Here is a 22,849-nt window from a genome sequence, read left to right on the forward strand (position 1 = left end):
ATATGGCCTTTATTAATTTGAGGTAGTTGCCCTCTATGCCTATTTTGTTGAGAGTTTTTATCATGAATGGATGTTGAATTTTGTCAAATGCTTTTTCAGCATCTATGGAGATAATCATGTGGTTTTTGTCTTTCTTTTTGTTGATGTGGTGGATGATGTTGATGGATTTTCGAATGTTGTACCATCCTTGCATCCCTGGGATGAATCCCACTTGGTCATCGTGTATGATCCTTTTGATGTATTTTTGAATTTGGTTTGCTAATATTTTGTTGAGTATTTTTGCATCTACATTCATCAGGGATATTGGTCTGTAGTTTTCTTTTTTGGTGGAGTCTTTGCCTGGTTTTGGTATTAGGGTGATGTTGGCTTCGTAGAATGAGTTTGGAAGTATTCCCTCCTCTTCTATTTTTTGGAAAACTTGAAGGAGAATGGGTATTATGTCTTCTCTGTATGTCTGATGAAATTCCGAGGTAAATCCATCTGGCCCGGGGGTTTTGTTCTTTGGTAGTTTTTTAATTACCGCTTCAATTTCGTTGCTGGTAATTGGTCTGTTTAGATTTTCTGTTTCTTTCTGGGTCAGTCTTGGAAGGTTGTATTTTTCTAGGAAGTTGTCCATTTCTCCTAGGTTTTCCAGCTTGTTAGCATGTAGGCTTTCATAGTATTCTCTAATAATTCTTTGTATTTCTGTGGGGTCCGTCGTGATTTTTCCTTTCTCGTTTCTGATTCTTTTGATGTGTGTACATTCACTTTTTGTCTTAATAAGTCTGGCTAGGGGTTTATCTATTTTGTTTATTTTCTCGAAGAACCAGCTCTTGGTTTCATTGATGTTTTCTTTTGTTTTATTCTTCTCAATTTTGTTTATTTCTTCTCTGATCTTTATTATGTCCCTCCTTCTGCTGACATTAGGCCTCATTTGTTCTTCTTTTTCCAATTTTGATAATTGTGACATTAGACTATTCATTTGGGTTTATTCTTCCTTCTTTAAACATGCCTGGATTGCTATATAGTTCCCTCTTAAGACTGCTTTTGCTGCATCCCACAGAAGTTGGGGCTTTGTGTTGTTGTCATTTGTTTCCATATATTGCTGAATCTCCATTTTAATTTGGTCGTTGATCCATTGATTATTTAGGAGCATGTTGTTAAGCCTCCATGTGTTTGTGAGCCTTTTTGCTTTTTTTTGTACAATTTATTTCTAGTTTTATACCTTTGTGGTCTGAAAAGTTGGTTGGTAGGATTTCAATCTTTTGGAGTTTACTGAGGCTCTTTTTGTAGCCTAGTATGTGGTCCATTATGGAGAATGTTCCATGTGGACTTGAGAAGAATGTGTATCCTGTTGCTTTTGGATGTAGAATTCTATAGATGTCTATTAGGTCCATCTGTTCTAGTGTGTTGTTCAGTGCCTGTGTGTCCTTACTTATTTTCTGCCCGGTGGATCTATGCTTTGGGGTGAGTGGTGTCTTGAAGTCTCCTAAAATGAATGCTTTGCAGTCTATTTTCCTCTTTAGTTCTGTTAGTATTTGTTTCACATATGCTGGTGCTCCTGTGTTGGGTGCATATATATTTAGAATGGTTATATCCTCTTGTTGGACTGAGCCCTTTATCATTATGTATTGTCCTTCTTTATCTCTTGTTACTTTCTTTGTTTTGAAGGCTATTTTGTCTGATACTAGTATTGCAACACCTGCTTTTTTCTCCCTGTTGTTTGCATGAAATATCCTTTTCCATCCCTTGACTTTTAATTTGTGCATGTCTTTGGGTTTGCAGTGAATCTCTTGTAAGCAGCATATAGATGGGTCTTGCTTTTTTATCCATTCTATTACTCTGTGTCTTTTAATTGGTGCATTCAGTCCATTTACATTTAGGGTGATTATTAAAAGATATGTACTTATTGCCATTGCAGGCTTTAGATTTGTGGTTACCAAAGGTTCAAGGTTAGCTTCTTTACTACCTTACTGTCTAACTTAACTTGCTTATTGAGCTATTATAAACACAGTCTGATGATTATTTCTCTCCCTTCTTATTTCTCCTCCTCCATTCTTCATATGTTGGGTGTTTTGTTCTGTGCTCTTTTTAGGAGTGCTCCCATCTAGAGCAGTCCCTCTAAGATACTTTGTAGAGGTGGTTTGTGGGAGGCAAATTCCCTCAACTTTTGCTTGTCTGGGAATTGTTCAATCCCTCCTTCATATTTAAATGATAATTGTGCTGGATACAGTTGTCTTGGTTCAAGGCCCTTCTGTTTCATTGCATTAAATATATCATGCCATTCTCTTCTGGCCTGTCAGGTTTCTGTTGAGAAATCTGATGATAGCTTGATGGGTTTTCCTTTGTAGGTGACCTTTTTTCTCTCTCTGGCTGCCTTTAATACTCTGTCCTTGTCCTTGATCTTTGCCATTTTAATTATTATGTGTCTTGGTGTTGCCCTCTTTGGGTTCCTTCTGTTGGGATTTCTGTGTGCTTCTGTAGTCTGAGCAACTATTTCCTCCCCCAGTTTGGGGAAGTTCTCAGCAATTATTTCTTCAAAGACACTTTCAATCCCTTTTTCTCTCTCTTCTTCTGGTACCCCTATAATGCAGATATTGTTCCTTTTGGATTGGTCATGCAGTTCGCTTAATATTGTTTCATTCCTGGAGATTCTTTTATCTCTCTCTGCGTCAGCTTCTACGCATTCCTGTTCTCTGGTTTCTATTCCATCAATGGCCTCTTGCATATTATCCATTCTGCTTATAAATCCTTCCAGAGATTGTTTCACTTATGTAATCTCCCTCTGGACGTCATCCCTTAGCTTTTGTATATTTCTCTGCAGCTCTGTCAGCATGTTTATGATTTTTATTTTGAATTCTTTTTCAGGAAGACTGGTTAGGTCTGTCTCCTTCTCAGGCGTTGTGATTTTGGTCTGTATCAAATTTTTCTGCCTTTTCATGGTGATAGAGATAGTTTGCGGAGCTGGTGTAAGTGATGGCTGGGAGAACGTCCCTTCTTATTGGTTTGTGACCTTCCTCTCCTTGGAGGACAGCGACCTCTAGTGGCTTGTTCTGGGCAGCTGCACGTAGATGGGGCTTCTGAATCTTGCCGGCCGCTATGGAGTTTTGCTCCGCATTTGCTGTGGGCGTGATCTGCCTTCAGCTGCTGCTCCCATATGGTGGAGCCATGTTAGAGGGGAAACGGCCGGAAGGCTTTTTATCTCCATGAGGGGTCTCCAAGCTGCCCTGCTTCCCAGGGGGTTAGAGTGCCCAGAGTTCCCCGGGATTCCCAGCTGCTGGGCTAAGTGTCCCAGGACACTTCCATCCAGTGGTGGGGTCCCTGTCCATTTAAGACTTTCAAAAAGCACTCACTTTTCTTTGTCCCGAGGGCACCAGCTGTGGGGACTCGCTCACAGGTCTTACTGTCCTGTTTCCCTAGTTTCCAGCACCCCACTCATGCTCTGGTGCGGATGGCTTGGGCTGGGTGTTTAGCAGCCCTGGGCTCCCTGTCCCTCCCTCCTCTGACTCCTCTCTTCCTGCCAGGAGCTGGGGGGAGGGGTGCTCAGGTCTCGCCAGGCCGTGGCTTGTATCTTACCCCCTTTGCGAGGCGCTGGGTTCTCGCAGGTGTGGATGTAGTCTGGCTGTTGTCCTATGTCTTCTGGTCTCTCTTTTAGGAAGAGATACATTTGTTGTATTTCAAAAATATATGTGGTTTTGGGAGGAGATTTCTGCTGCTCTACTCACGCCGCCATCTTGGCTCTGCCGGTTTCTGTATATGCTTTTTAATCTAAAATATTTTATGTTGTATGTATGTGTTATGACTTTTCACTACTGAATATTTATAAAAATAAGGACATTCTCCTAATAAGCACAACGCCATTATCACATCTAGGAACAATAGCTACAATTTTGTCATCCTCTATCTATTCTACATTCAGATTTCCTTAATTGTCTCAGAATTGCTTATTGTAGCTAATTTCTTTTTCACCAGTCCAGGTTCCAGTTGAAGTTTATCAGTCATACTTGATTATTTATACTCTCTTGTAGTCTAGAACATAGGTTTTTAATAAAAGGAGATCTTATAAGCAGCTTATTTATGTTAACAAGTTGGTATTAAGGATTGAAGGGAATGATCCTGATACTGTAATACATTTCTTTTTGGCTTTTCCTTCCCTCCTTAAGAAGCTCAAAGGTATTATCCAGTTCTGATAATTTATCCAAGTTACTACCTATTAATCTGGATACATTCACATTACTTGTATCTGTCAGAAAAGCCAGTAAAATTTGGAAAGGGATTCATACCTGTTTTCACTAGAATGTTGTTTTTCATGTCTTCAGAATAGTATTCTTGGGCATGTTTGTGTTTTTTTTTTTCCTATATAGAAAAAAATTACTCTTTAATAGATGAATACTCTTATAAATTGCCCTGAAATGTGTAATTTATTCTTTTCTGTGATACTTGGATATAATGGTGGTGGCTAGAAGTTATCATGGTTCAAGAAGTATAGCTTAGCATTCAAGATTTTCCACAGTTGGCCTTTGTCTACCTCTGTAACTTAACTTGCCTGCTGTTCTCTGTTTACTTAATCTTCCTACCAAAGAGAACTAATTGCTTCCTTTATTCATCGTCCCTTATTCACCCTTGTTTGTTCATTTACATAATTTTGGTTATGTTTTCCTTTGGCCTAAGAATGCTCTCCTGCTGGTTGTCTCATTGTCAAATCCTCCCTATCCTTTAAGGGCCAGCTCCTGTCTTTCACAAGTTGAAGTAATTTCTCCCTTTTTTGATTACCCATGGCTATATCTGAACTTCTCTTATGGTACTTCTACTTTTTATTTTGAATCATATGTATTTATCATTGCTATGAGACTATACATGATGTGAGATGGAATCTATGTGTCATCCTTATATCCTCCACATTGCTGATCATCTAGTTAGTGCTCAGTAAATAAATGTTAACTGAATAATTGAATGTTATATAATAAATAGCTTCACTTTCTTAGTAGTGGACTAATCAGATTAATCCATAGCCAACATTAGTTATTTGGGTCATTACAGAATCAACTACTGTAGGTACAGTTTTATATTTCAGTGTGACTATGGATAAGTTTAAATTTACTACAGGAAATACTGCATGCTTTCTTTTAACCTCTTTCCTCAAACTTTCCTTTTATGGATAATTATTTAGAATGTGGTTCTAGAAAATTTCTCATCTGTATTGAACTGGATAATGTTGTTGACATTTCATGAATGACCTCATAAGATCATTAGAAAAACAAAGAGGAAGAATGGGATCGAGGTATTACTGAAAGAGAGTACTACTTCTTGGGAGATAAATATTCTACTGAATACTGAATTATCCTAAACTTCCTCATAATGTGACTAATAAGAAATTGTCTTTGTGAGAGTCATGCACTGAGAGTTATGCTGGACCCTAGCTCCAGAGGAATTTGAAATGAACTTTGAAGGGAGGTAATGAGGAAGAGGACAATAGGCTGTAGAGGTGTTGCTGGGCTTGTACAGGAAAGCTAGACTCAACTTAATGATACTCTGTTCATTTTAGTATATCCAATGTGACTTCTATCATGGAAAGAGAACTTTAGTGTTTAGCTCCTTCTGGAAAGAAGCAGTAGGGGCAGGAAGACTAGGACTAGAATTACTACTTATATTTGTTCTTTTCAATAAATGTCCTTTACTCCTTTTTTCTAACCTTTTGGGGTTTAGCTTTTTCCTAGAGAGGCCAGTAAGTTAATTCTTGAGGCTGAGCATTGCTAGTAGTTAAATGGCCATCTTTGCATAATAGAGCACAGGTGTGGGGTTAACTGGAGATGTTTAGCTCTCTTATAAACATGAAGTGCATTTTGGTGAGGTATGAACAGGAAGGAGCTATGCAGACAACATTTCCAGAAAAGAAATGATAGAGCACTTAAAACTAACTTGATAATTTTGATAAGAATATTTCAAGGAATTTCAGTTCCCCAAACATAGAGACCTTGTGGTTTATACTCTCCAAGAGACTGTGGCTTAGCTGGTTGCTTTCCCCACTTTGGGTTTTTCCTTAGCAGTTCTATGAGAGATGCTAGACAGGCCCACTGCTATCTGCTAATCTCTAGAAGTGCAGTGTTGTTTCATCAATGTTTTCGTTCTGCTTTGTTTTGTAGACTGGTGAAAAGAATGGATTTTACAGAGGCTTACTCTCACACGTGCTCCACAGTTGGACTTGCTGCCAGGGAAGGAAACATTAAAGTCTTAAGAAAACTGCTCAAAAAGGGACGTAGCATTAATGTAGCTGATAACAGGGGATGGATGCCAATTCATGAAGCAGCTTATCACAACTCTGTAGAATGTTTGCAGATGTTAATTCATGCAGGTAAAGTAAATTCAAGGTATGAGGGGTTGGGCCTATAAAGCTGGATGAATAAAACATTAAAAAATGCTAATACATAATTTATTAACAACAGTATTTGTTTCCCTTCCTATAACCATAAAGTAACTGCTTGTGCATTATTATTATTATTATTATTTTTATTAAGGTATCATTAATATACATCTTATGCAGGTTTCACATGAGCAACATTGGGGTTACTACATTCACACATATTGTCAAGTCCTCCTCAAACACCCCAATGCAGTCACTGTCTGTCAGCGTAGTAAGATGCTGTAGAGTCACTACTTGTCTTCTGTGTGCTATACTGCTTTCCCTGTGCTCCCCCTACATTGTATGTGCTAATCATAATACCCCTTAATCCCCTTCTCCCTCCCTTCCCACCCATCCTCCCCACCCCCTTCCCTTTGGTAATGCTAGTCTCTTGGAGTCTGTGAGTCTGCTGCTGTTTTGTTCCTTCAGTTTTGCTTTATTGTTATACTCTACAAATGAGTGAAGCCATTTGGCACTTGTCTTTTTCTGCCTGGCTTATTTCACTGAACATAATACCCTCCAGCTCCATCCATGTTTTGCAAAATGGTAGAATTTGTTTTCTTATGGCTGTATAGTATTTCATTGTATATATGTACCACCTCTTCTTTATCCGCTCATCTACTGATGGACACTTAGGTTGTGTCCATATCTTGGCTATTGTGAACAGTGCTGCAATAAACATAGGGGTGCATATGTCTTTTTGAATCAGGGATCTTGTTTTCTTTGGTTAAATTCCTAGGAGTGGAATTCCTGGGTCAAATGGTATTTCTATTTTCAGTTTTTTGAGGAACCTCCATATTGCTTTCCACAGTCGTTGAACTAATTTACATTCCCACCAACAGTGTAGGAGGGTTCCCCTTTCTCTGCATCCTTGCCAACATTTGTTGTTGTTTGTCTTTTGGATGTTGGCCATCCTAACTGGTATGAGGGGATATCTCATTGTAGTTTTAGTTTGCGTTTTCCCTGATGATTAGCAATGTGGAGCATCTTTTCATGTGCCTGTTGGCCATCTGAATTTCTTTGGAGAAGTGTCTGTTCAGATTCTGTGCCCTTTTTATTTTTTTTATTAAGGTGTTATTGATATACACTCTTATGAAGGTTTCACTTGAAAAACAATGTGGTTACTACATTCACCCATATTATTGAGCCCCCCCCATACCCCATTGCAGTCACTGTCCATCAGTGTAGTTAGATGCCACAGAGTCACTATTTGCCTTCTCTATGCTACACTCTCTTCCCCATGATCCTCACCACACACTATGTGTGCCAGTCATGATACTCCTCAATCCCGTTTTCCCTACCTCCCCACCTGCCCAACCCCACCCCTCCTCTTTGGTAATGGCTAGTCCCTTCTTGCAGTCTGTGATACTACTGCTATTTTGTTCCTTTAGTTTTGCTTCGTTGTTACACTCCATAAATGAGGGAAATCATTTGGTACTTGTCCTCTGCCTGGCTTATTTCACTGAGCATATGTCCTCCAGCTCGATCCATGCTGTTGCAAATGGTAGGATTTTTTTTTCTTTCTTATGGCTGAATAGTATTCCATTGTGTATATGTACCACATCTTCTTTATCCATTCATCTACTGATGAATACTTAGGTTGCTTCCATATCTTGGCTACTGTAAATAGTGCTGTGATGAATGTGGGGGTGCATATGTCTTTTTGAATCTGAGAACTTGTATATTCCATGGGTAAATTCCTAGGAGTGGAATTCCTGGGTCAAATGGGATTTCTACTTTTAGTTTTTTGAGGAACCCCCATATTGCTTTCCACAGTGGTTGAACTAGCTTACATTGCCACCAGCAGTGGAGGGTTCCCCTTTCTCCGCATCCTTGCCAGCATTTGTTGTTTTTAGTCTTTTCAATGCTGGCCATCCTTACTGGTGTGCGGTGATATCTCACTGTGGTTTAATGTGCATTTCCCTGATGATTAACAATGTGGAGCATCTTTTCATGTGCCTGTTGGCCATCTGAATTTCTTCTTTGGAGAAGCATCTGTATAGATCCTCTGTCAATTTTTTAACTGGTTTATTTGCTCTTTGGGTGTTGAGGCGTGTGAGTTCTTTATATATTTTGTATGTTAAGCTCTTGTCAGATATGTCATTCATGAATATTTCTTCCATACTGTAGGGTGCCTTTTTCTTCTACTGATGGTGTCTTTTGCTGTACAGAAGCTTTTTAGTTTGATGTAGTCCCATTTGTTCATTTTTCCTTTTGCTTCTCTTGCCCAAGGAGATGTGTTCAGGAAAAAGTTGCTCATGTTTATATTCAAGAGATTTTTGCCTATGTTTTCTTCTAAGAGTTTTATGGTTTCATGACTTATATTTACGTCTTAGATCCATTTCGAGTTTACTTTTGTGTGTGGAGTTAGGCAGTAATCCAGTTTCATTCTCTTAGATGTAGCTGCCCAGTTTTGCCAACACCAGTTGAGGAAACTGTCATTTCACCATTGTCTATCCATGGCTTCTTTATCATGTATTAATTAAACATATATGTGTGGGTTTATATCTGGGTTCTCTATTCTGTTCTGTTGATCTATTGCTCTGTTCTTGTGCCAGTACCGAATTGTCTTGATTACTATGGCTTTGTAATAGAGCTTGAAGTTAGGGAGCATAATCCCCCCAGCTTTATTCTTCCTTCTCAGGATTTCTTTGGCTACTTGGGGTCTTTTGTGGTTTCATATGAATTTTAGAACTATTTGTTATAGTTCGTTTAAGAATGCTGTTGGTATTTTGATAGGGACTGCAATGAATCTGTTGATAGCTTTAGGCAGGATGGCCTTTTTGACAATATTAATTCTTCCTATCCATGAGCATGGGATGTATTTCCATTTATTGGTGTCTTCTTTAATTTCTCTCATGAGTGTCTTATAGTTTTCAGGGTATAGGTCTTTGACCTCAGGATGATAGCCTGGTGGGTTTTCCTTTATATTTGATATTTTTTCTCTCTCTGGCTGCTTTTAATACTCTTTTGTTGTCCTTGATCTTTGCCATTTTAATTATTATATATCTTTTTGTTGTCTTCCTTGGGTCCCTTGTGTTGGGACATCTGTGGACCTCCATGGCCTGAAAGGCTATCTCCTTCCCCAGACTGGGGAAGTTTTCAGCAATTACCTCTTCAAAGACACTTCCTGTCCCTTTTTCTCTCTGTTCTTCTCTTGATACCCCTTTAATGCGAATATTGTTCCTTTTGGATTGGTCACACAGTTCTTTTAATATCCTTTCATTCCTAGAGATCTCTTTTTCTCTGTGCTTCAGGTTGTTTGTATTCCTGTTCTTTAATTTCTGTTTCATTTACTGTCTCCTGTATCTTATCTCATCTGCTTTTAAATCCCTCCATTGTATGTTTCATTTCAGATACTGCCTTTTTCAAAGTTTCTGTCTCTTTCTTGAAACCTTCCCTGAGATCTTGAATATTTTTCTGTAGCTCCATGAGCATGTTTATGACTTTTATTTTGAAATCTTTATCAAGAAGGTTGGTGATTTCAGTTTCACTTAGCCCTCTTTCAGGTGTTTGATGAGGGATTTTGGTTTAAACAAGGTTTTCTGCTTCATATTCCTAATGAATAATATGGAGTAATAACTTTGTGCAGGTGGCGCCCTCTAGTGCCCAGAAGCTTTATTCTCTGGAGCTGCCCAGCCCCTGGAGCAATGACAGTGGTTTTGAGTGAGCAGCACCCGTGCCTGCCAGAGGAAAGAGCTCTTTACTACTTCCCAGCTGTACTGCCTTCCTCCACTGCCAGGGCCAGTGGGCCGAGTGCGCAGGGATGAGCCTCTGTGTTACGCCCCTGTATCTGCCTTTGGTGGGGCTGCTCTCTGGGTGGCCTGGTGTGATGGCTGGGGTAGCAGGTCTGCGAACTGATGCCTGCCAGGAGATGGAGCGGCAGGCGGAGTGCCTCAGTGCATGTCGCCAGCCAGGGAGATGGAGTGCCTGAAGCTCCTAAAAGTTACCAACCTGCTGGACTGAGTGTGCTAGGACAGTTTTTATTTTGTTCGCCTGTTCTTTCTTTTGAGCAGCAATCTCTGTGTGATACTTCCCCCTTTAGTAGCCCTCTGGCTATTGGGAAATCTTTCAAAGTGCCTGCCTTTCTTTTGTCCCAGAGCAGCTAGTTGTGGGTACCTGTTCTCCACAGGTGGCTGGAATCTCAGTCTCTCCAAGTATTCTGCCTTTCCTTGCTTTCCAACACCACTAATCTCCAGAGCACCATGTAATGAGGTTCATGATCCTGGAGACAGTCTCCCCAGCTGAGTGTTCAGCAGTCTTAGGCTTCTACCCCCTCCCTGTTCCATTCCTCTTCTTCCCAACAGTAAGCTGGGGTAGGGGGAGGGCTTTGGTTCTGCTGGATCACAGCTTTGCTACTTTACCCTTTTCCGTTAGGTCTTCTCTTTTCCCCAGATGTAGACAGTCTGTTCTACAGTCTTCATTCTATTTGCTCTTTCAGCATTAGTTGTATTTGCTGTATTTTCATATTGTGTGGTTTTGGGAGGAGGTTTCTGGCTGACTTTTCACCTACTGTCTGTAAGTCAGTCTGGGTTCTCCTTAATACTTCCCTTATTTATTTTTCTAAATTCTTTGTTACTTTTCCCTGCTGTCCTCAGTCCCTGTCAACTTGAATCACTTTACCAGCATACAACCAACCAGCCAACCAACCAACAGTACACTTTATTGGCATTTATATTAGAATTTTAATAAATTTATTTATTAGTTTGGGAAGAACCAACATCTTTATAATAATTGAAATTTCCCATTTAGGAGCTATCTGTATCTATATATATATCTGTGTGTTCATTGTTTTTCATGTCTTAACCTTATAGTTTTTTTTTTCTAAGGTTTCATTGGTATACACTCTTATTGGTATCACAAGATAAACAATGTGGTTACTACATTCACCTTTATTATCAAGTTCCTCCCCATACCCCATTGCAGTCCCTGTCCATCATTCTAGTAAGATGCCACAGAGTCCCTACTTGTCTTCTCTGTGCTACACTGTCTTCCCTGTGACCCCACACACACCATGTGTACTAATCATCATACCCCACAGTCCTCTTCTCCCTTCCTCCCCACCTGTCCTCCCCTACCCCTCCCCTTTGGTAACTGCTAGTCCCTTCTTGGAGTCTGTGAGTCTGTCGCTATTTTTTAACCTTATAGTTTTGTGTATATATGAGTAAAGGTCAGCTTCTGAATAATCTGGGAAGCACTGTTTTTGTGATATGAACTTTATAACTACCCTATATTGCAGCTTAGTTGTACATCTTATTGTTTAAGGCTGTTTTCTTTTAGTATACTTACAAGCTCTTATTTGAATATTATTATGGCTTAGTTTTTCACCTTCATCAGTGAGTTGCAATTATAAGAATCATTTAAAACATGATTACTTTAGTCAGGAACATTAGTTTTAGTGCTGTCATTTCAAGAAAATATGTTTAAAGTTTTAAAATTTATTAAATTTTTGTTTTTGTTAATTACTACCATCAGAAATACCTTCATCATACACCTTACAGCCCCATTTTTTATTGTGGATTTGGTATTTTGTTGTTTTGGAAGCAAAGGTAAGAAAGTCACTTTTCAATGCTATATTTTGCTATGGAGCCACAAAAATTTTAATGTAGACTTTTTTTTACATAATTTGAATGTTACAAACCTTGAGATTTTCATAACAAATAAACCCCAGAAACCTTAAAGTAAATTAACTCTTAAGTTTCTTATAAATTGTGTGTGACTATTTGATTTCTTTGGAGTATATTTTATTATTTTAGAAATAATAAACTAACTGTTAAGACAGAGAAGGAGTTTTTTGAAGTGTCTTTACTTTATTAGTTGAATACAAGAAATTAATGCTAGAGATGAGACCATTTCCCTCAGAAATTTAGAAATAAAAAAATCAGTTTGTTAATATTTCAGTAAATCTTGCTTAAGCAAATCTTTGGTGCTGTATCCCCTTCAGATGTTGCTTTTTGTTACTTTCAACTCCTGCCACTCCCCTTCCCCAAGCCATCAAAAATTAGAGAACAGAGAATCAGTGTGTGGGCAGAATTTGTGTGTTAAGAATGAGAGAGAGCTGTTCACACTGTGACACATGATTTTTCTAAAGAGTTTTAAACCAGGAGACTTTCCATTTATAATTATATTTTAATATTTCATTAAATTCTTCTTGGGATCTTTTTGTTTTTTAACTCTAAGAGATAAAAGTGATACCTTCTAGTTGATGGGTTTTTTTCTTTTCTTTTTACTTAGATTCATCTGAAAACTACATTAAGATAAAGACGTTTGAAGGCTTCTCTGCGTTACATCTTGCTGCAAGTCAAGGACATTGGAAAATCATACAAATTCTTTTAGAAGCTGGGGCAGATCCTAACGCAACTACTTTAGAAGAAACCACACCACTGTTTTTAGGTGAGGTGTGCTATTTGTGGTATAGATGCTATTTCTTATTTTATTTATTTTTCACTGAAGAAACTAATTTTAATTTCCTCCCATGCTGTTGCCCATATAATAGGTTCTTTGGCAAATAATAAAAAAAAAAAAAGATTCTAAAACCAAAACAGTATTTTTAAATGTTTCCCCCCTTGTTTTCCACCCTTGGGTGATGACATCTAGCACTATATTTAAATGTTAATATAAAGTTGTAAAATCTGTTTTGAACTGTGGTCACCATCATTGTTGTTGTTCTCAGTGTTGTCCTGAAGATCAGGTATAGCTTAATTTGTTGGCAATAGTTACAAGGTTACCAGTGCATATGTTATGTTTGCTTTTGCTTTTTTCTTGCATTAGGAAATTAATTTAAGAAGGTTTTATGGAAGAAGTCACCAGCTAATCCTTAATGCCAATTTGTTGCCCATATGAATCACTATTCAGACTTCTTTAATTTTGAACTATTTTTAATTCCTTGAGGACAAAGGTCAGATTCTAAAGGGCATACTTCCAATAACCTGTCTATTTTCCTTCCTTCTCTCCCTTTGATCCTATCTTCAGGGACAGTGTGGCCCATAATGTTTAGTGGGACATGAGAAAATTAAGAGAAGAAAACATTTGTATAGAATCAATATATTTGGACTACACTTTTGGTCCTGCTATGTATAATTTGTATGTTAATTTATTTACTTCAGTTTCCTCACTGATAAAATGAGAGTAATAGTACCTGTGTAGTCTTTATTGGGCTGATAATAAAATGAGCTGTCTATGACTGTAATTTTTTCCTTGTGAACTTAAAAATATCTGTTCGCAAAGTTTATGTACAGTAAAATTCATTTTTTAGTCTAATTATGTTTCTGTAAGTTTTATATATGCATAAAATTATATAATGAAAACAATCAAGACACAGAGCAGTTATATCAACACCCCAAAATTCTATCATGCTGCCTATTTTTAAGTTGCCCCATCCTTAGCACCTGACAACTACTGACCAATTTTCACCCTTGTAGTTTGTTTTTTGCAGAATGTTGTGTATGTATATGGAATAATACAACATGCAATCTTTGAGACTGACTTCTTGCATTTAACTTAATGCTTTTGAGATTCAAACATGTTGTTAGATGTATCAATAATTCATTCCTTTTTATTGCTAAATAGTATTCCATTATAGGAACGTACCACAGTTTATCCATTACCGGTTCATAGACATTTGAGTTGTTTGCAGTGTTTGGTGATTATGAATAAGTTGCTACAGATATTTACATGAAGGTTTTGTTTATATGAAAGTTTTAACTTCTCTTGGATTAATACTTAGGATTATTGGGTCATGTGGTAAGTGTATATTTAACTTTGGAAAACAATTGGGAAGTTTCTTACAAAGTAACTACCATTTTGCCTTCCCTCCAAAAATGTTTGAGAGTTTGAGTTGCCCCACATTCTCACCAGCACTTGGTATTGACAAATTTTTCTTTTTTGCTTTTATATTTTAGTTATTCTAAAAGGGATTTAGTGGCATCTCATTGTGGTTTTAATTTGCATTTCTTCCTGATTGCTAATGATATTTAGTGTCTTTTCATATGGTTATTTGCCACATTTCCTTTTTTCTCCCACTACTTTTGTGTTTAGACATTTTGTTTTGAAGTACTCTTAGGCTTAATGAAATGTTCAGTAATAGTACAAAGGATTCTTAAATACGTTTCACCCAAATTTTGTTCTTTTGCTATGTCCGCTTTATCATTTTATTTCTAATATACTTATACATTTTTTTTCTGAACCCTTTGAGATACATTGTAGACCTAATGCTTCTTTACCCATAAATACTTAGTGTGAACTTCATAAAAGCAGTGTAATTCTCTTAACATAACTGCCATATGATAATCAAAATCAGGAAGTTAACAGTATTGTTATTTAATCTACAGAGTTTATTCAATTTTGCCAGTTGTTCCACTAATGTCCTTTATAGCAAAAAACAAATTTTTTCTTAGTTTTGGATCCAGTCTAGGATCATTGTTGCACTTAGTTGTTATGTCTCTTTAGCTTCCTATGAGTAGGAATAGTTTTTCAATCCTAATCTTTTATGATTTTAACAATTTTGAAGAGTCCAGGTCATTTATTTTCTATAATGTTTTTCAGTTTGGGTTCGTCTGATATTTTTTCTTGATAAAGTTCAGGTTATGCATTTCTGGCAGGAATACCATATAAATGAAATGGTATCTTAGCACATCTTATCAAGAAGAGTATGACCCATTCATTGGTGATGTTATTTTATAAAAATATTTTGGATAAGTGAAATGTATCGTTATTGAAGGTGTTTCATGGAAATTTTGCTGTAATATGGTTTGAGTTTCCTAGAGGGGAAATTGCTCTTTTACGTAGTTTCTTTTTTTCTACATCTACATATAAGCCATTTTGGATATTTTTTATACAGCTACATAGTACACTTTCAAAGAGGCCCAACTATGTGCAATCTTTATTCTAGTTGCTGTCTTCAAGGAATTTACCATATAGAGGAGTGAACAAAATGAATTCAGTTCTATAAAAGAGATAGAAGTAAAGTGTTTGAGATAATTGAAAGGGAAAAACTAAGTAACCCCGGGATGAAAAAGGAAGACATCATGTACAGAAAACCGTATTAATAGTAATTGCAACATTTATTGAGCAGAGAGTATTTATTCCAAGCTCTGTGTCAGGTTTTACATGAATTAGCTCATTTAATTTTAGCCATGAATTTATGAGATATGTACTATTACTATTTCCACTTTTATAGATGAGGAAGCTGTAAGAACACTGTTTAGGATCAGAAGAGCTATATTTGAGTCAGTCCCACTATAGTCTGTGTATTGGTTAGAATAACATTTCCTGAGCTATTAATAGATGCTCATTGACAAATGAGGGTTCCTGAAGAACACTTGTTTAAGAAATGCTATGTGCTGTATGTTTCCCAATGTAGATAAAAGGAAACGTTAGCCATGTAGCTTAATGTGCTCACCTAATCTGAAGTAACCCCTGCATTCTTTATCCTACCTTAGTATATTTATAACTCTTATCACTGACTGCAGCTATTTTATTTATTTGCTTCTTTGTTTATTGACTGACCCTTCCAATAGAAAGAATGTTCTGTGAGAGTAGGGATTTTATTTATTTTGGTCACTGTTTTAACTCCCAAGCCCAGATCAGTGCCTGGTATGTAGGTGGCATTCAGTAAATTATTTGTTGAATGAACCAACCAGTGAAGGAGAAGTCCTCTTATAAAACAGCACTTGTTTTAACTTTGACCCAGCATTTTGAAAAGTATTTGATCATAATATTCTTTTTCTTTGTGGATGTCTTTTAAGTCTGTCTCAATATCTCTAATATTCCATGGGTCTATTTAAGAAATGCTAATTTGGTTGCTTAGTTTACAGTTTTAGAATATTATAGTCCAATATATGAAATTTATTATTGTACTTATTATGTAAGTATTTGGAGAAAATAAAAAATGCAGAGTTTTTAGTGATTTATATTTCAGGATATCATTAACTTGCAGTTTTTTATGTTACTGAAGGAAGAGTTGCTAAGATTCAAACCAGTGAATAACTTCAAATCACTTATTTTTAGTAATAGGATTTATTTAGTTTCTTTGCAGCAAATTTACCAACATAATTAGACCCAAGGAGGGGCTTTAAGCCTAAGGAAATGTAGAACATGTAGTTCTTTTATGTGCTCAAGTACAGCATCAGTTGTATTAGGTTCTTGTTTGGGAGTTGAATATTTTTTAAAAAGGGAAAGTATAGCCCTAGCTTTTGTAAGAACATAGTGTTGAAGAGTGGACATGGCTCTTTAGTTAGGTGATCTGGGCTCCAGTGTCTATTCTGCTCCATAAATAATGGGACAAAATTATTTATTTTTTTAATAAATAATTTTCACAGTCTGCTTTGCTTACCTATATCTTTCTGCCTCTTAAATAACCGTAGTGATCCATGTTTCAGTCTATAATGAAAGAAATTATTGAAACAAAATCAGGAACACTTTAGGGTTTGCAACAAACTACAGGCGGTAATTTCTAGGTGAGGAAAAGTGACTGGACCAACTGGATTTAGAAGGTGAAAAAGAGCATTTCATTATCTTGTAAAGCTTTTTTCCTCATCTGTAGAATTCATGTTCCAAAACTGCTTTGTGCTGAAACTTTGGAGAAGCTATATTCCCTTGCATGTTATAGTAACTATCCTGATGGCCCAGTTACCACCTAGACTGTTACTATAAATATAAAACCAGAGGATCAAGGGATAGAGAAAATGAAAAGAACTATGGAAACTTGCCAGATGATTAGAAAAGTTATTGACTTCAGTGATGTATAATTATGTTTGAACTGAAGGCTAAATGCAGAGAAAAAATTACTACTGCACCATTTGTAATGGGACCATCTTCCCTACGCAGAATTCCCCAAGATTTTCATAAAAATTAGTTTGGTGGCAATAAAAATCAAAATGAAAAAAAAACCTTACAAGAAAGGGAAAATTCAGAAAACTTCTTTCCATGTGAACATTGTCCTTCTACAATATTTGTTTTGCTAACATGGAATTTAAAGTTTGTTTTAAAAAGGAGTCTGCCTCCTTATTTCTTTTCTTTACCCTTGTCGTCTCCTCTCCCCATCCCTTTTCCCTTGCTTCATAAATGCATTCATAATATTCGAAGGATAAATTTGTGAAACTGCTTTGGAAATAAGAATATCCTTATTTATGCATATAGTAACATCTAAGTGAAAATCTAACTGTATAAGAAGTAGGTTTTCTTTTTATTTTGCTATATATATAAAACAACATTGATAAATTGGAGGCTCAAATCCAACCCAACGTGACTTCATAGAACAATTTCTATGGAAACTGCACAGCATGTAGTTTGGCTTTTGATGGATTATTTCTTGTTTTTTTTTTTTTGTTCTGAATCTCTGCTTATTCTGTGAACCTTCAATGTTAAACATAGCAGTAATGTCTAATAAGAACAAAGTGTTTTATAAAGTGCTTATTTCAATTTTTAACTGTAAAATTTCATACTTTTTAGCTTGGGTGGCATATCCTTTAACTCGGACTCTGCTGATATATTCCAAAATTAAACAATCCACCGTGTATTTCACTTTCCACTAGTATTTTCATGGATCAGTGATCATTCTTAGGGCTATTTTTTGAGATGGTAGGAATTTCGAGATTTAACATTCATAGATTTAATATATACTATTAATTAAACTTTATCTTTGGAGTTACTTTTAGATTTCTCAACAAATAGATTAATCATCTTCCTCAAGGGTTGTAATAGAAACAGTTTTATTTAAGGAGACATTAGTTCTTCAAAATATGAGTTTGAGTTTTCCCATTTCAAAAGTATGGTGTTCACTAAAATGTTACCTTTAAAAAATGTTATTTTCATATCACCTTTTTTTCACATGCAACTCAATTTTCTTTTCTTTTACATCTTACAATTCCAAAGGCTTTACAGTATCATATTTTCTTATTTGTTAGTATAAGAACTTTATTCAAATCAAGAGAGATAACACATTTTAGACCATGATGCAATACTTAGTTGTGTTCTGTTTGCTATCTATTTTTTTTAAATTTTGCTATCATCAATGTACAATTACATGAACAACATTATGGTTACTAGACTTTCCCTATTATCAAGTCCCTACCACATACCCCATTACAGTCACTGTCCATCAGTGTAGTAAGATGATGCAGAATCACTACTTGCCTTCTCTGTGTTATGCTGCCTTCCCTGTATCCGCCTCCCTGCTACATTATATGAACTAATCATGATGCTCCTTTTTCCCCCTTATCCCTCCCTTCCCACCCATCCTCCCCAATCCCTTTCCCTTTGGTAACTTAGTCCATTCTTGGGTTCTGTGAGTCTGCTGCTGTTTGTTCCTTCAGTGTTTTCTTTGTTCTTAATACTCCACAGATGAGTGAAATCATTTGATACTTGTCTTTCTCCGCCTGGCTTATTTCACTGAGCGTAATACCCTCTAACTTCATGTTGTTGCAAATGGTAGCCATTTTGATAATATTAATTCTTCCTAGCCATGTTGCTATCTATGTTTATATAGCTCTGTGTTTCTTGATGCAACAATTGTTTTATACTATACTCTTCTATATTTTAAGGCAATATGTTTTTGTTCTTAATGTGGGCAGTCATGAAACTAGCATATTCATTATCTTTCTTGTATTTACCTTCATACAGTTAAATGTACTTCTGTAGTCTGTCATTTTATTAGTCATGTTTGATTGATTGATTTAAATTTCCAGCTTTTAAAGATGATGAAATCAGTATCCTTATTTTGTTCTTATGTAACTCTCTCCCCTCCCAACTTTTTTTAGTTAGTTATATCATTTTGCATTAGTGGAAGTAACAATTTACATTCTGTTCTGGCATCTTAATTCCTTCATTTTATTTAATTTTTAGTTCTGTAGTTAAATAGCTTAGAAGTTTATCACCAGTTGTTTTGCCATGGTTTTCCAGCTTTACTTGGTTAACTAAATTCTTCCTTTAATAGAGTCCTCTAAAATGACCCATGTAAATAAAACCGTGAGTTCTTGCATGCTTATAATTGAATAATGGTTTTAAATTTGGACAGCAGTTTGATTAGATATATAATCCTTGGGTTATACTTTCTTTGAGAAATTTTTTAATGGTAGTTATTAATCTCTAGAATTGAAGTTGGAGACCACTCTAATTTTTTTTAACAGTATTTCTGCAAGTCTGTTCTTTGTTATCTTTTTGACATGGAATGCCTTTTTAATATATAGATTCAGATTTTTTTACTTCAGTAAATCTTTCTGGAATTATATCTTTAAATATTTATCGGTTTTATTTATTATGATGGTCTTCTTGGGCTCCAATTATTCATATGTTGGGAATCCTGTTTTCGTATCTATAATTTCCTCTCTGATCCTCATTTTATTTTTACTTGGCAAGTTTTTTCTTTTAATTCTTTATGTTCCTTTTCAGAAATGTCTATTCTCTGTGGTATTTCTTTCAATTTCAATTGCATTTCTATTATTGTTTAATTTTTCCCAGGGTTTTTCTAAATTGTCCAAGTTTTTATTACATTACTTCTTATCACCTAGCTATCTTTTCCATGAGCACTTATATCTTAGTCTTGTGTGTTTTTTCACTAGCTCTTTTTCTTTTAAAAATTTGCAGCCAAACATATTTGCTTTGTGGCAATATTTTTATCGTAAGTTTTTTTTTTTTTGTCTTGTTTTTCTTGTAACTTCCTTGCCTTTTCTGTACCTTAGTGTGGATTTGTTCTCATTCTTTTTTGCTAACTCATCTGTAAACATGAATTTTTGCCCAGTCACCTATTTACAAGAGATTTTTAATGGGAAAGAGCTAGAGCCACATTCCAAACTAGCTGGTTTTCCTTTGAACTCTGGGTTTTTTGGGTGTGAGTTCATTTAGCTATTATCTTTTACCAGTCAATGAGCATAGGCAGCTGTGGGATTTTTGCAGTGCTGTTTCCTTCTGTGGCAGCAGAGACAGATTGGTTTTATAAATACAGCTTCTTTGTGTGATACCTTGTTTAAACTCAGCTTTTCTGACTTTCAGATTTCAACTGGGTCCAGGGGTGTTCTACTGGATCTTCTCTCTCAGCTAGGAATTTATGTTTTGTACCTCAGAGGAGTCTCACACTGTTGAGAAGTTTACTTTGCTAAATCTCTTTCTGAGATGTGCAGCTAAGACATCTTCTCTCCCCTTCCTCTCCCAACCACCCAAGATTGACCTCCATTCTTTTGAAAGCTCTTCTACCTATTTTTGGTCTAGAGTTTCAGCTGGATCATATTTTGCTAAAAATATAGAATGTTTTTTTAATTTCTTATTTTCTTTGTTGATTTTGGATTAACTGCTTATGGATGCTTTCCAGGGAGAGTAAGAGGAAATGCTTACTTTACAGCATTTAAGTTGGAGGTCTGTATTAATTTTTAAAGTGATTCTTGATTCCAATTCTTGATTTACTTTTACAATAATTCAATATTCTAGTATATGGTAGAAACAGACTTAGATGAGCTTTCTCCCAGCACCATTCCCAGCCTGCCCCTATAGTGCAATCTCTATTCTCTTTAGGTACCACTGAGCAGTGCTACTCAAAATATCACTCTGTTGATATAGAGGGTTGAGCCAGAATGAAAATCAGTGTACTACTTCCTTCATCAGAGGAGTTTTGTTTCAAAAAAAATGTCAGCTGGACTAAACAGTGTACCTAGGGACATAATTGATTTACATTCTGGTCAGAATGTCTTATTGGTTGAAGACATGTCATAACAGTTTGCAGATTGACAATACTGAGTAACACTATTGTATAATACACATATGTGGCTATTAAACTGGATCATTATGTATGTAATTATTATTGCCATTGGCCAATTGATTGTACAGGATTTTCACTGGTTAGTATGGCCGAAATAGAAGTGCCTATATAAATAGGAGTGCTTGGGATAAAGGATAGTTTGCCATATACTTTTTCTCTGAGAGGGACACTTCAGGGTAATGTTTTATTTCTCTAAGCCATACTTTGGAGATCATACTTGAAGAGATAACTCTGTAAGGAGAATACTGCTGTATGGATGTTGCAGAAATACGAATTGGATAATTACAGGAAGTGTTACAAAATTCAGTGTTACAGCTCTAGAAGAAGGCCTAAGTTTAGGCAGCTGGTCTAAATCAAATGTTTCTCCTGATTCTGTTGATGGGGAGACATGGAAAAATGATCATTAATAGAGTTAAGATAGTGGAATTTTAAGTTTTTGTAAGATTTTCATGTGACTGAAGGATGTTTTTCTATATATGGTCTCTGATGTTTGATTGGCCATTAGGTTTCTATCTGTCAGAAACCATGGGACATGTCAGTGGCAGCATATAGAATTGGATTGAGGTATTCAGTACAACTTTTTTATTATATTCCTAATATTCCCATTAGTATACATCTTAAGATTGTTAGCCATTGGTGAGACATAAGGTACTTCATAAGAAAGAAGTATAACTTTTCATACAACTTTAGAAAAAAAGTTTTCTGAATATCAGTAAAATACTACATCTTAGACTAAAGATTCATGTCCAAGACACATTATAGGAATATATCTGAATATACAGAGAGTGACTTGAAATTATGTATATGTCCTCCATGGAAAAGCCTTATTTTGTAACCATTCTAGTTACAAACTTTAGTTATAAACTGAATGTGGACAGTCCTACTTACCCAGTGACATTCTTAAAAGATTCTGTATCCTTGCCAGTCACATTGCCAAAGTGAAGGGTTGCAACTAATGTGTGCTGTCAGTGGAGTTTGTATAGTACTTTCATAGTCCTGCTATCTTGGATATAGGTAAAGTCTTGGAAAATTATAAACTCTGAAGTCACATAGACACTAGAAAAAAAGTCCCTTGTCATTGCAGTCTGGTTTCTTTCTGAGTGCCACCAGATGTCAGTATAACCATAGGACCAGGAAATACTACAGTAAATAAATGGCTTATGAATGTTCTAAATGTATTTTAAAAGTTTTATACTTATTAGTATAGAGTAGAGAGATTGTTTTTGAGTATATATAAAGCTGAAGTACATAATGGAGAATAGAGTACATGTAGAACTTAAAAAGAAAGTAAACATTCACATATAAATCAAATGTACTAATAGAACACATAGGTGATCTCTGACACTCTCAGCCAACACGCTGCAATAACTAGAGGAGATGGACAGGGTGTGGTTAAATTGTTCATTATAGCCTCACTAACTGTGATGCTTTTCTATAGAATTACTGTCAAAACCTGAGCCTGAAAATGAAAGTGAGTTATTTATAGATTATAGCTGTAACACTCAGCTCAATGCAGTATGTATTTGGTGCAGAACTTGTCTACAGTAGCTCCCTAGAACACACAATCACATTAGGCATTTTTCTAAAAGAGCATTCAGTTGGATAATTACATTTTTACAAATTCCTCTTTTAAAAATTTGTTTCTTTAATGAATGTTGCATTAAATAATGATCATTGTTTACTATTCTTAGGGTTTATTATTCCTCGTTAGATTTATGACT

The 22,849-nt window shown here is 36.0% G+C and overlaps 1 protein-coding gene across 2 annotated transcripts in view; it reads left to right on the top strand.

Annotated features, from left to right (window-relative positions):
- The window catches only part of ASB3 (ankyrin repeat and SOCS box containing 3), a 123,392-nt gene that overhangs the window by 40,365 nt on the left and 60,178 nt on the right, over nt 1-22,849 (top strand). For both annotated transcript variants that reach the window (XM_036991388.2, XM_073213301.1), the window contains exons 2-3: nt 6,123-6,331; nt 12,614-12,772. In XM_036991388.2, the coding sequence (XP_036847283.1) occupies nt 6,136-6,331; nt 12,614-12,772 (355 nt within the window). In that variant the 5' untranslated portion in view covers nt 6,123-6,135. The remainder of the gene's footprint in view (nt 1-6,122; nt 6,332-12,613; nt 12,773-22,849) is intronic.

Source organism: Manis javanica, chromosome 1 (genome assembly GCF_040802235.1).
Source record: "Manis javanica isolate MJ-LG chromosome 1, MJ_LKY, whole genome shotgun sequence".
Classification (NCBI taxonomy): Eukaryota; Metazoa; Chordata; class Mammalia; order Pholidota; family Manidae; genus Manis; species Manis javanica.